The sequence below is a fragment of the Mytilus galloprovincialis genome, chromosome 5 (genome assembly GCF_965363235.1).
Source record: "Mytilus galloprovincialis chromosome 5, xbMytGall1.hap1.1, whole genome shotgun sequence".
Taxonomy (NCBI): domain Eukaryota; kingdom Metazoa; phylum Mollusca; class Bivalvia; order Mytilida; family Mytilidae; genus Mytilus; species Mytilus galloprovincialis.
In genome coordinates, this window is record NC_134842.1 from 61,464,315 (window position 1) to 61,477,572 (window position 13,258).

The 13,258-nt window shown below is 31.1% G+C and overlaps 1 protein-coding gene across 4 annotated transcripts in view; it reads right to left on the bottom strand.

Annotated features, from left to right (window-relative positions):
- LOC143076195 (uncharacterized) overlaps positions 1-13,258 on the bottom strand; it is a 48,606-nt gene that overhangs the window by 12,446 nt on the left and 22,902 nt on the right. Inside the window, exons 6-7 of one of the 4 annotated variants that reach the window (XM_076251886.1) lie at positions 8,326-8,355; positions 3,998-4,066 (exon numbers count right to left, since the gene is read on the bottom strand). The exons of 1 other annotated variant lie outside the window; for it this stretch is intronic. In XM_076251886.1, coding sequence (XP_076108001.1) covers positions 3,998-4,066; positions 8,326-8,355 — 99 coding nt within the window. The remainder of the gene's footprint in view (positions 1-3,997; positions 4,067-8,325; positions 8,356-13,258) is intronic. 2 more of the 4 variants (XM_076251887.1, XM_076251888.1) reach the window with 2 other exon arrangements.

Here is a 13,258-nt window from a genome sequence, read left to right on the forward strand (position 1 = left end):
ACTTCGTAGGACAATGACAACCACATGTGATATCTATATGATTAGAATATTATGAAATAACACAATAAAAAATAGGCAGGTAAAGGGGGGAGAACAGCATTTTACACAACCACAAAACAAATTTGCAGTCATATAAAATGCTGGTCTGCCCCCTTTACCTGCCTAGTTATTATTGTTATTCATAATATTCTTATCATATATACATAATGTCAAAATCAAAATTGCAGGGTCATTTGTAATTCTTAAATGTGTTTCCCAAAGGAAAATAAAAATAAAAGCGTGATAGTGCTGGAAAAGCATTTACCTTTTACATGCTATATCTTACACAAGAGTGCACACACTGAAATGTCTCCCCTTCTTTACTTATCATTGATATTATGTTGATAGGCCTAAATATAAAGCTTTATTATATTTTACAACTGTCACATAAACTCAACATTAACCAAGAAAACGAAACATTGATCAAAGAACCATGATAATGAGGTCAAGGTCAGATGAACCATGACAGGCTGACATGTACAGCTAACAATTCTTCAATACAACAAATATAGTTGACTTATTGCTTATAAATTAAGAAAAAACAGACCAAACACAAACACTTAACACTTAGCAATGGACCGAGAAAATGAGGGCAAGGTCAAATAAAACCTGCATAACAGACATATTTAGATCATAAAATATTTCCATACACCAAATATAGTTGACCTAATGCATGAAATATTAGAAAAATAGATTAAAACTCAAAAACTCAACTTTAACCACTGAACCATGAAAATGAGGTCAAGGTCAGATGACACCTGCCAGTTAGACATGTACACCTTACAGTCCTTCAATACACCAAATATACTAGACTTATTGCTTATAGTATCTGAGATATTGACTTGACTACCAAAACTAAACCTTGTTCACTGATCCATGAAATGAGGTCGAGGTCAAGTGAAAACTGTCTGACGGGCATGAGGACCTTGCAAGGTACGCACATACCAAATATAGTTATCCAATTACTTATAATAAAAGAGAATTTAACATTACAAAAAATATTAACTTTTTATTCAAGTAGTCACTGAACCATGAAAATGAGGTCAAGGACATTGGACATGTGACTGTCGGAAAATTCGTAACATGAGGCTTCTATATACAAAGTATGAAGCATCCAGGTCTTCTACCTTCTAAAATATAAAGCTTTTAAGAAGTAAGCTAACGCCGCCGCCGTCGGATCACTATCCCTATGTCGAGCTTTCTGCAACAAAAAGTGCAGGCTCGACAAAAAAATGTCAAAATCTAGGTACCAGTCTTGTATTACAACTCCAGTTTCTGGTGTATGTCAAAATCAAAATTGCACGTTCATTTGTAATTCTACAATGGACTTAATTTTTTATATTTGATAAAAAGTTTATGCTGACTTGAAACATCTACATTTATTTAGAAAATATCGCATATTTTTGGATATCAAACCAGGAAAGTGGAAGGATATAATGTTTACTGGAAGTGGTGTGGCCTAGCAAAAACAGCCAAAAGAAAGAGGGAAAAAAAGAATTCAGGGTTTCATAACTTTTCATTCTTCGTGGCATGACCCACTCTTATTTCATTAAATAAAATCAACTGTGTTGGTTCTCTCCAAACTGGTAATAGGACGGCTCAACATTAGCTGATAGAGGGCACTGAATTTCTTGAAACACTGCATTTGAAAAATGAAGTCTGTTAATATGTAACCTTTATTGGATCAAAATTTCTAAGTGAAAGGGTTATCTATTAAACTTCTATTTAAATATTGAGTTTGAGGAATGCTTTTAAATTGTTATCTTTATTTTCAATACAAAAATAAAGCGAACACATACTTTTACAAGATTATTTATTGACTTTGAAGAACTGTAAAATGAATTTTTTATGTACTCTATTGCACTCAAACAAAAATGTATTTACATAATGCCAATAAAAGTATATGCCTTTCAAAAATCATGCAGACAAAGAAAGACCAAACAAACTGCAGTGCTCATTTAGATAGCAAAAGGCATTTTCTAATGTGTATATTTCTGACATAGTTGAACTTTTCGAGTGATAAAAATATAGTTTACACTTTCTTACATAAATATGCACTTGACATAGTCCAATATCACCAAGAATGGAGGAATAGGGTGATGACTGCTGTTTTTAGTTTACACATCAATGATGGCTCAAACAATTTATTGGAAAAGAAAAAAAAATGGTTGTCTTGATAATTATAAAAATTGTATTTTGTTTGCATGTAATACATGAACAATATTGTTGGTCAAATTAATTACAGGCCAACATTGTCTTTACAACTTATTTTATCACTTCATATTCTAAAACAAATTTCTGAAAGCTCTTATTTGTAGTTCCCTAGAAAAATGCAAAGAAAATTTCATACATGGCCACTATGTTTAGAATATATTAGCATCTATAAACCGGAAGTTGATGAGGAATAAATCTTACGGTTTAGCATGCTGATAATTGAAATCATTTACTGTGCAGTTAGATTTCTTCTCCAACTAACTTACCATCCAGATCCAGTTAGTTGATATCTTTGTCATTCTTTTCAAACACAATAATGACTTAATATAGTATGAGTCACTGAATAAGAAGGTCTAATATTGGAAACTTCTATCATAAATAGATTTTATAAATAAATAGTTCAAAACATTGTTTTGTAAGTCTATAATTTATAGCTCCGTTTTCCAACAACAAGTTAGTGCATAATTGTAATTTGGATTTATTTTTCTAAAGCAATTACTTATCTGCTACCATTAAAGGGAAATAATTTACATTACTGAAAATCAGCAAAATTTTGTCACAATTTTTGTCTGACAAATATCAACTTTCCTCATTTAATTTGTTTGTAACATTATTTCTATGATTATTAAACTTTTATCCTCTGTTTTGAATTTAAAAACAATGAAATTTATTTTTAAGATGATAAAAATTTTGAAAAAAACCTGTTATTGAACACATTCAAAGTTCTATAAATCATACAAATTCCCCTGTAAATTAAGAAAGTATCACCAGTCCAGTATTCAGTAATTTTATTTTGACATGAATTTTTATTGATATGGTAAAATTATAGATTAACAGCTGTTTTGCAAAACTTTGCATTGTTCAAAGTACTAAGGATTCTCTACCATGGAGCACAATATAACTTATAAGCAGTATTTGGCAAAACCTTTGTAGTTTTCTCCTAATTTGGCAATGCAATATTTTTTATTCAAGACGTATTGATGATTTTTTTGTAGGCAAAATCATAAGCCTGGTATCATTGATTTATTTTTTAGTGTACAATAACTCAATAAAAATTATTTCCCTTTAATGCCAGCAGATCAGTAATTTGTATAGAAAATATTATACGAATCATAATTACATAAGCTATAAAATATACATCTACAAAACAATGGTTTGAACTATTTATTTACAAAATCTATTCATGATAGAAGTTTCCATGTCAAAATTATACCTTCTTATTCAGTGACTCGTACTATAGTAAGTCATTTTTTTGTTTGAAAAGAATGACAAAGATATCAACTAACTGGATCTGGATGGTAAGTATTACTTTTGATTTTACAGCTCTCACTTCATACTAACAACATTTCACTTGAGCAATCTGCTAAAATATTTTACCAGTTGATCAGTTTGTGGGAGAACAAATCAAACTGCAATTTGGTAAACTGTTTTAGCCATTGCTATTGTGATACCCCAAAGGTCACTGGATAAGCACTGTAATATTTCAGTAAGCTCTGTATTGAAGTTTCTGAGAAATGTGCAACAAGAAGGACTGAAGGAATGAATTGGTCAAACAGTATACCATCCTCCTCAGGAAAAGGGGGGTACATGCTTTTAAGATTAATTAGAATAAAATAATGCATTTAAGGGAAATCTTTAAAATTCCAATTCCCCTCAAATATTGCATGCAAGTAAAGTTTGATTATATTTACAAAGCCATACAGTTCCTGATAAGACAAGCGATTGATTGGACTTATTCACCTACTTTTGTGATCAATAGTTTGATTTTTGTTATCCATTGTCTGATTATTGACTTCAGTTGTTTGAAACTCTCCTGTAAGAAAAATAGTTATTGATTTTCACAGAGTTGTTGAAATCTTTTCCCCATTGTGGTCCTTGAAGGAATATATGTGGTATTCCCTATAATTTCTATTGCAAAATACTGAAATTGTGCCTGTCCTTTGCAAATTTTGGTTTTCAAAACTACTTTTCAAGTACTCTGTTTTTAGCAAGTTGATGGAGGATTGGTGATTCCAACATATGCTCACATGTGTTAGCCTTATCACATTTTTCCTACCTAATCAAATTTATTTGATTTTTAATTTTTTGCTGTTCTCAAATGAAATGATATAGCTTACTAACTACCATGCCAACTGATCTTGATATGAAACGACTGAGATTTTTACCAACTAGTTTTCAGTCCTCAAAATATAAAAATCCATGGTGTAAATTTGGGAAGCAACTCTTGATATTCATCTCATTTGTATAGACATAGGACAAAATATTGTTTTTAAAGAATACAAATGTTGCACAAAGAAAAGTTTAGGAAAATTACCTTGTTTTCCCATCATTTCCTTAATCATTTAAGTATTTTTTAGGAGGTTTCCATGTGTGCACAAAAAATAAAAAAACTTTTGTAAATGTATTCTAACATGAACATGTTGAACTAGAGGCTCCTTGTGTGTTGCTCAAATGGTACTTTTGTTTACATTTGATGCATGAAATAAGGCAAGCTTTATACTTTTGCTTTAAAAATAGTTTCAGAGATTTATAAGCCAACCAGATGCTCCGTAGGGCCCAGATTTATACGACCCCAGAGGTTGGACCCTGAACAGTTGGGGCAAGTATGGAGCTTTTGAGCAATACACTATGTTGTTGAATATAAATCCCCTCAAAAAAAATATTTGAAGAAAAATTCATTTTAATTTCTGAAATCTGAAATGAGAAAAATTTTACCCCCCACACCTCCCCCAATCACTTATTCCAAAAATAATCTCAATTCAAATTTCTAATTAAATTGGCAACAATAACTACTCATTTAAATTCATTATAAAGTATTAAAATATAAAATAACTTACAGTCACGGTTAAAATGAATCATGTTAACTTCTAAAAAATAAATTTACAGCTACATGTACATCTCAAGACAATTATCACTTCCTTTAACATATTTTTCAAGCAGTGTAAGGGAGGTAAACAAGTTATTGAACAAATGTATAACAGTTTTCTTTAAATTTTAATTAATTCGATTACCTCCCTTACACTGCTTTTAAATCCCTTTGTAGTATGGAAACTTGTGGTATAATTTCAGAGAGATTTATATACTTAAACACAAGTTATTGACTGAAAACTACAAAAATGCTTATTTGGGCCCCTCACTTATTGAAACCCCCCTTTGAGCAAGAACCTTGCAACTCAATTCCAGCTTTCCTTTGAAGTAAGAAAACCTGTAGTATAATTTCAAAGAGATCCATAAACTTAAACACAAGTTATTGTCTGTAAACAAGAAAAAATGCTTCTTTTTGGCCATTTGTTTGCCCCTTATTCCGAAATGTTCATTGATATTAACTCCAAACTGACATCAAGCCTTCCCTTCATTATATGGAACATTGTGGTACAATGTCAGAGAGATCATTACAGTTAAACATAAGTTATTGTCCAGAAGCTTTAAAAATGCTTGTTTTTGGCCCTTAATTCCTAGACTGTTTGCCCCATAACCCTAAAAAAAATCCCAACCTTCTACTGATATGAACATTGTGGTACAATTTCAGAGTAATTGAAATACTTATACAGAACTTATTGTCCTGAAACTAGATAAATGTATGTTTTGTGCCTGTAATTCCTAAACCGATGGGACCATAACCCCCAAAATCACTACCAACCTTCCTTTTGTGGTTATAAACATTGTGTTAAAATTTTATTTATTTCTATTAACATAAATACTAAGGTTTTTTCGAAACCATCCGTCCTTGGACGACGCTGACGACGGCGTGATACCAATATACGACCTTAAAATTTTTGCGGTCGTATAAAAATTGAATTTTTTCCCCTATGTTCTAATTTAAAAGCCATGTCGGCTTTTTTCTCCCTTTAGTGAATTAGTTAATTGGTTACTTTAATTTTTCGCTATTGGCTTCAAACAAACTATCAATAATAAGGTGCCACAAATATGTATTTGTTTGGATTTAACCCATGACCAATGTAATCAAAACCATGACCAATTTCAATAATCCTAACTGAATCATGTCAATTGCTTAACCAATCCAAACCAATTTCAATATTTTCGTTATCCTGGGTTGATTTCTTAAAAACAACAATTCCAATTTAGATTGTTTGACTTACAATATAAATTCAAACATGTAATTTGCTTTTTATTTGCTCATTTGAAAAGAAATGAGGCAATAGTTTTGGAAAATAACTAAACTTATCCATGACCAACTTAACCAAACTATGACAAAATCACTGTACTAAACACTCCATGATATGACGACCTTGATACCCGTGTAATATGATGTTTGTTATGACAATATGCATTCACTTTACAAACAAAGCAATGTTCTTGATCCAATAAAACATGGAGTGCATATAAACATTATGTCAAAATTAAAATTGCAGTGTCATTTGTAATTTTAAAATGTGTTTCTCAAAGGGAAATAAAAGTTAAAGTGTGATAGTGCTGAAAAAGCATTTGCCCTTTACCATGTCTTACAATAAAAATTTCAAAATGTAGGTACCAGTCTTGTATTACAACTCCATTTTCTGGTGCATCTCAAAACATGGAGTGACATAAAATAGTCCATTTTTTTCTGACTATTTTTCAGGACTTAATTTTTTCTATTTGATAAAAAGTGTATGCTTGACTTGAAACAGATATCTAGAAAATATCACTTCTTTTAGGATATAAAACCAGGAAAGTGGAAGGATATAATGTTTACTGGAAGTGGTGTGGCCTAGTAAAAACAGCCAACAGAAAGAGGGAAAAAAAGTAGTTCGGAATTCAGTGTCTTAACTTTTCATTCTTCGAACATCAACAACTTTTGTTTCATTAAATAAAATCAACCGTGTTTGTTAGCTTCAAACTGGTAATAAGACAGATCAAGATTAGCCAATATAGGGCACTGAATTTCTAGAATCACTGCGTTCAAAAAAAGAAGCCTGTTATGTAACCTTTAGTGGATTAAAATTTCTAAGTAAAAGTGTAATCTATTAAACTTCCACTTGAATATTCAGTTTGAGGAATGCTTTTAAAATTTTATCTTAATTTTCAGTACAAAAATAAAGCGAACACATACTTTTACACTATCTTGAAAGAACTGTTAAATGAAAAATGTGTGCACTCTATTGCATGCAAACTAAATGACATTTACATAATGCCAATAAAAGTATATGCCTTTCAAAAATCATGCAGACAAATGAAGACCATTGACAAGCTGCAGTGCTCATTTAGCAATAACATTTACGGTACCAATTTTTCTGCACCAGATGCGCATTTCGACAAATAATGTCTCTTCAGTGATGCTCGTGGCCAAAATATGTAAAATCCAAAGCTTATATAAAAGATGTAGAGCTATAATTCAAAAGTTCCAAAAAGTATAGCCAAATCCGTGAAAGCAAAACGCATTTTCAAATGTGTACATTTCAGACAAATATGGAACTCTTTGAGTGATAGAAATACAGTTCACAGCTTCTAACATAAATATGCATTTGAAATATTCAAATTTCGCAAGAATTGAGGAAAATGGTGATGACTGCTGCTTTTTAATGCATTGATGGCTCAAATCATTTATTGGAAAAGAGAAAAAAAAACAGTTGTCATGATAACTATAAAAAGTCTATAAGTTGTATTTTGTTTGCATGTAATGAATGAACAATCTTGTTGGTCAAATAAATCACAGGCCAGAATTGTATATACAACTTATCTAAGCACTTCATAGTCTAAAAGCTCTTATTTGTAGTTTCCTTAAAATATGCAAAGAAAGTTTCATACCAGGCCACTGTATTTTAAAAAATATATACATGATTTAAGCCATTTGATATTTCAGCAAGCTCTGTTTTGTAGTTCCTGAGAAATATGCAACAGAAAGTTCATTGGAAGGACTGAAAGAATGAACTGGTCAAACAGTTTACCATTCTCCCCAGGAAAAGGGGGGTACATGGTTTTAAGATTAATTAGAAAAAAATATTGCATCTAAGGAAAATCTTTAAAAAATCCAATTCCCCTCAAATATTACATGCAAGCAAAGTAATGTTAATATTTACAAAGCCGTATAGTTCCAGTTAAGACAAGGCAACTGATTGAGACCTATTCACCTACTTTTGTTATCTTCAGTAGTTTGAAACTCTCCTGTAAGAAAAATAATTATTGATTTTCACAGAGTTTTTGAAAACTTTTTCCCCTGGTGGTTCTTGTGGGAAATATGCTGGTATTTCCCTATAATTTATATTGCAAAATATTGAAAATGTGCAGTCATTTGCTAATTTTTGTGGTCAAGACCACCACTTTTTCATGAACTCAGCCAGTTGATGAGGATGGGTGATTTCAACATACGCTCACATGTATTAGCCTTATCGCCTTTTTCTTACCTAATCCATAATTGGAAGGAATTTATTTGATTTTTATATTTTTGCTGTTCTCAAATAAAATAATAGCTTACTAACTACCATGCTAACTGATCTTGATATGAAACAACTGAGATTTTTCCAAACTAATTTTCAGTCCTCAAAACAGTGATCTGGAAGGTCTTTTTCACTATGGGCCCAGGGCCCCTCAAAAATAAATTCAATGGGCCATTTTAAAAGATAATAGGCCATGTTGTAAAATGAGTGGGCCATTTGAATTGACTTAATTTTGTAAAAAAATAAAAAGTATCATTATTTTTAGGCAAAGAGGTGGTGGTACTTGGTCCGAGTACACAGTTATCGTCCTTAGTGTGGACAGTGGGTTACTTGCCAATTTTTGTTATACCCCTTCCAAATTTATTTCTCCATGTTTTATGCCTCATATAGCAAGTTGGGGGGTGAAATGACACTGTAAAAAAATTTGCGTCATAAATATTAATGTAAAGTAGTGATTACGTCCAGCTGAAAAAGGTAAAAAATTAGCACTTCGGAAGCTGTCAAAAGATTTCAAGACCCCATTAACATAAAACTGTCCATATTTTGAGTTAGAGCTCATAAAGTTTTCTATAATTTTGATATAATTTGTCCCAAAAGTAGTACAACACACTGTAAAAATATTATTGAGAAAGTGCAGGTGGGATTTTTTAAATTTTCATTTATTGTCTAAAAGAAATGCACTACAAAATAACTGTGTACTCGGACCTAAGAGGTGAAATCAGGAAATATAGAATCTGTACTTTGGCAACTTCCCTGAATGATTTGATGGTGTCAATTTGTCAAATAGCATAAAACTAAAGGAATAAAACTTTTATTTGATAGAATTTCTGCAAAAATTACCAATTTTGGCATTATATGGTCAAAATAAGCATTTCATAGCTTTTTCAATTTTGATGCATAAGTGGCATTCTGACTTTCTATCTGACATGTTTTCATGTGTCAATTTTTGTGTTACTATGCTTTAATCCAGTTGTATTACTCATTTGTGAGCTCTGAATCTACAGAAAAGAAAATTATCTCAGACAATATGAGCAAAATGTGTTGTATAAATGACCCTCGTCTAACGCATTATTTGGATCATGTTAAATGTGAGGAGCATGGCACATAAAAGTTGAAGTCCATAATAAAGACCTCACTAAATTTGTATAAAAAACTCTTAACAATGTCTTTTGTACCTGTTTCATTTCTCATAATATCTTTCTTTACTTCTGTAGGATAGCATGTGGTTGAAATATAAGCCTGTTGAGACTAAAATTGCATGCAAGTTTTTCACTAAAAAGTGAAAAATCTTTGTATCAGACCATACTGTCTGCTAAAAAAGTTGAATGTAAGAGCCTTTTTGTCCTCAGATTTATTATATCATGTCACCTGAGTATAGAAATAATAGAAAAGATACAAATTTTTATTTCCTATAGCTTCAATATGCATTTTTAAATGTAAATATGTGCTACGGCCTAAATTGACCCTAAATTATGTTTAGTCTTACTTGGCCTAAGACCCTTTTAACCTAATATGATATGTTATTTGTAAGTTTTCTTTCCATTTAAATTACATAAAATACATGTGTAAGGATTATTTATAACCAAAAAGCTTCACAAATTTAAAATTGCTGGAAAATATTATATCTTCATGTAAGGCACCCCTTCATCGGAAAACCTCCATTTTTAAGCACAGGTTCATATACATTTGACTTTTGAATAATTATGCTAAGTCTGATATATCAAATGAGTACTCTATTGCTTTAAATACATGATATATTATATATTAAGGCATTTTAAAAGTATTTTTTTGCAATATTTAAATTTTAAAAGCCCCAAATGTTGATAATTGAAATTTCTCAATTTTAACGTCAAATTTTAACACACAAAGTTGGATATAGAATTAATCATATTGTCTATGATATATATCCTATTGCTATGAAACTTTGTAAGCAGTCTTATAATATATTAAGCTTCATTCATACCAAGTTTTATTAAGATTGGTAAACTTTTTCTCTCCTATTAGGTCCGAGTACACAGTTATCGTCCTTTGATTTTCGTTGTCCACGAATATAGTCCTTAGTGTGGACAGTGGGTTACTTGCCAATTTTTGTTATACCCCTTCCAAATTTATTTCTCCATGTTTTATGCCTCATATAGCAAGTTGGGGGGTGAAATGACACTGTAAAAAAATTTGGGTCATAAATATTTTTGTAAAGTAGTGATTAGGTCCAGCTGAAAAAGGTAAAAAATTAGCACTTCGGAAGCTGTCAAAAGATTTCAAGACCCCATTAACATAAAAGTGTCCATATTTTGAGTTAGAGCTGATGAAGTTTTCTATAATTTTGATATAATTTGTCCCAAAAGTAGTACAACACACTGTAAAAATATTATTGAGAAAGCGCAGGTGGGATTTTTTTAATTTTCAATTATTGTCTAAAAGAAATGCACTACAAAATAACTGTGTACTCGGACCACTTACCTTTATGATTTTAAATAATATCATGGATATTGTTCATGTGATTCTGTAATTCCAATGAAATTGAATATACAATAACTTCTTCCAAAACGGACAATATTAAAGATAACCTGTATTTAAAATGTTTAATCTTGTACTGTTGCCTTAGCTTGTTCATGTTCATGGTTGTTTTTTTTAACATTAAATTTGGGTCTTCGTCGAAACCATACTTATTCCAGACGTTCAGTATTAGAGGACATTTCAGGCACTTCCTCTGCACTTCTTGTATTATTGTTATCACTTAATCACGATGACAAGATTAACAGTAGAGAATACCATTAATTGATAGAACAAAACAATAATTAGCTGAAGTTATGTTTACAAAATGTCAAAACGAGCCAAAGACTAAAAAATGACAAGGACAGTTAAGCGCCTTTTATGGAGACAAAAATTACATTCATAAAAAGGCTTCTGGGGTTTTCAATCGCAATAATAGCAAGCTAAACAAAATTAAAAGATTATTATTAGAGTTAGATCTCGTCTTTAATAGCCAAATTTCACAAATTTAAAGTTGTTTATAAAAAATTATATTTAATTACGTTTTTTGAGTTATAAGTTAGACTGCATGGTTCTATTATTACTATTATTATTAGACGTCCCAAAAATATATAGGTGCTCCTATGATTGGAGGAACATTATACAGTTGTGTACACACACATGGCGGCACGGAACAAGATCGGAAAACCATTTGACGATATCCATTTGACGATATCTAAACATTTCGAAACGATGTGAAAAATATTGTGCGCCACATGGGCGCTTACATTTGTCACTCTATGCGCCATTTCTGGTAAATATGCGCTATAGGTGCAGGGCGCACGTCCTTCTCGATCACTGCAAAATATAAAAATCCATGATGTAAATGGGAGGCAACTCTTGTTATTCATCTCACTTGTAATATAGACAGGACAAAATATGTTTTTAAAGATTACAGATGTTGCACACAGAAAAGTTTAGGAAAATTACCTTGTTTTCCCATCATTCCCTTGATCATTTGAGTATTTTTTAGGAGGTTTCCATGTGTGTACAAAAAAAAACAAACTATTTTAATGTCCCTTGTAAATTAAATGTATGCTAACTTGAACTAGAGGCTCCTTGTTTGTCGCTCAAATATTTTTGTTTACAATTAATGCATGAAATGAGGCAAGCATTATACTTTTGCTTTAGTTTCAGAGATTCATAAGTCAAAAATTTAATTTCCCCCCTATATTCTATCTTAAGCCATGTTGGCCATGTTGACCATGTTGGTTGACAGGTGGGGTCATTGGACACATTCTCTTATGATAATTTCAGCCAAGTTTGGTTTAATTTGTCCCAGTAATTTCATCAAAGAAGATTTTTGTAAAAGATTACAAAAATATCGATAAATTGTTAAATATTTTCTTTAAAGGGCAATAACTTCTTAAAAGGTTAATTGACAATTTTGATCATGTCGACTTATGAGAAGATCTTACTTTGCTGAACATTATTGCTGTTTACAGTTTATTGCTTTCTATATTAATATTCAAGATAATAACCAAAATTTTATTGTAATTTGTTATTTGACTGCTGGTGAAATACCCCATTGTTTTCTTCTATTAGTCTTTTGAATGATCGCTTCTTTTTTAATTGTGCAAACTTTTTTTTTTTTTTTTAAAAGGAAATCTGTGTCATGAATAGAGTTTTATCCTGTCAAGAACTACAGTGAAAATATAACTCAACATTTCATTGCTTATCAGATAGTTAACGTCACCAGAAGTTAACATATCAAATTCCCCAGCCCTCTACCAATTTTTCTTGTTTGCATGCTTTTTCACGCTCTTAAATAAAAACTAACCAAAACAAAGTTTTTTGGGCAAAAACATATTCATTAGCATAGGACATTGTTGCAGTTGTTTGGAGTTGAAACAAACAGTTTTTGCTTGCATTTCGCATGGTTTAATATTCAATCTACACACATAATAGATAAAATTTGTTATTATTTTTATTTCAGTATCATACTGACAGAATTTTTGGGACTGACAAATAATCTGGCTTTCTCGGTTTCATGACTGACGGGTCAAAAATTGTTTATGTAAACTCTGGCATTAAAATTAGAAAGATCATATCAAAGGGAACATGTGTACTAAGCTTCAAGTTGATTGAACATCATCTTA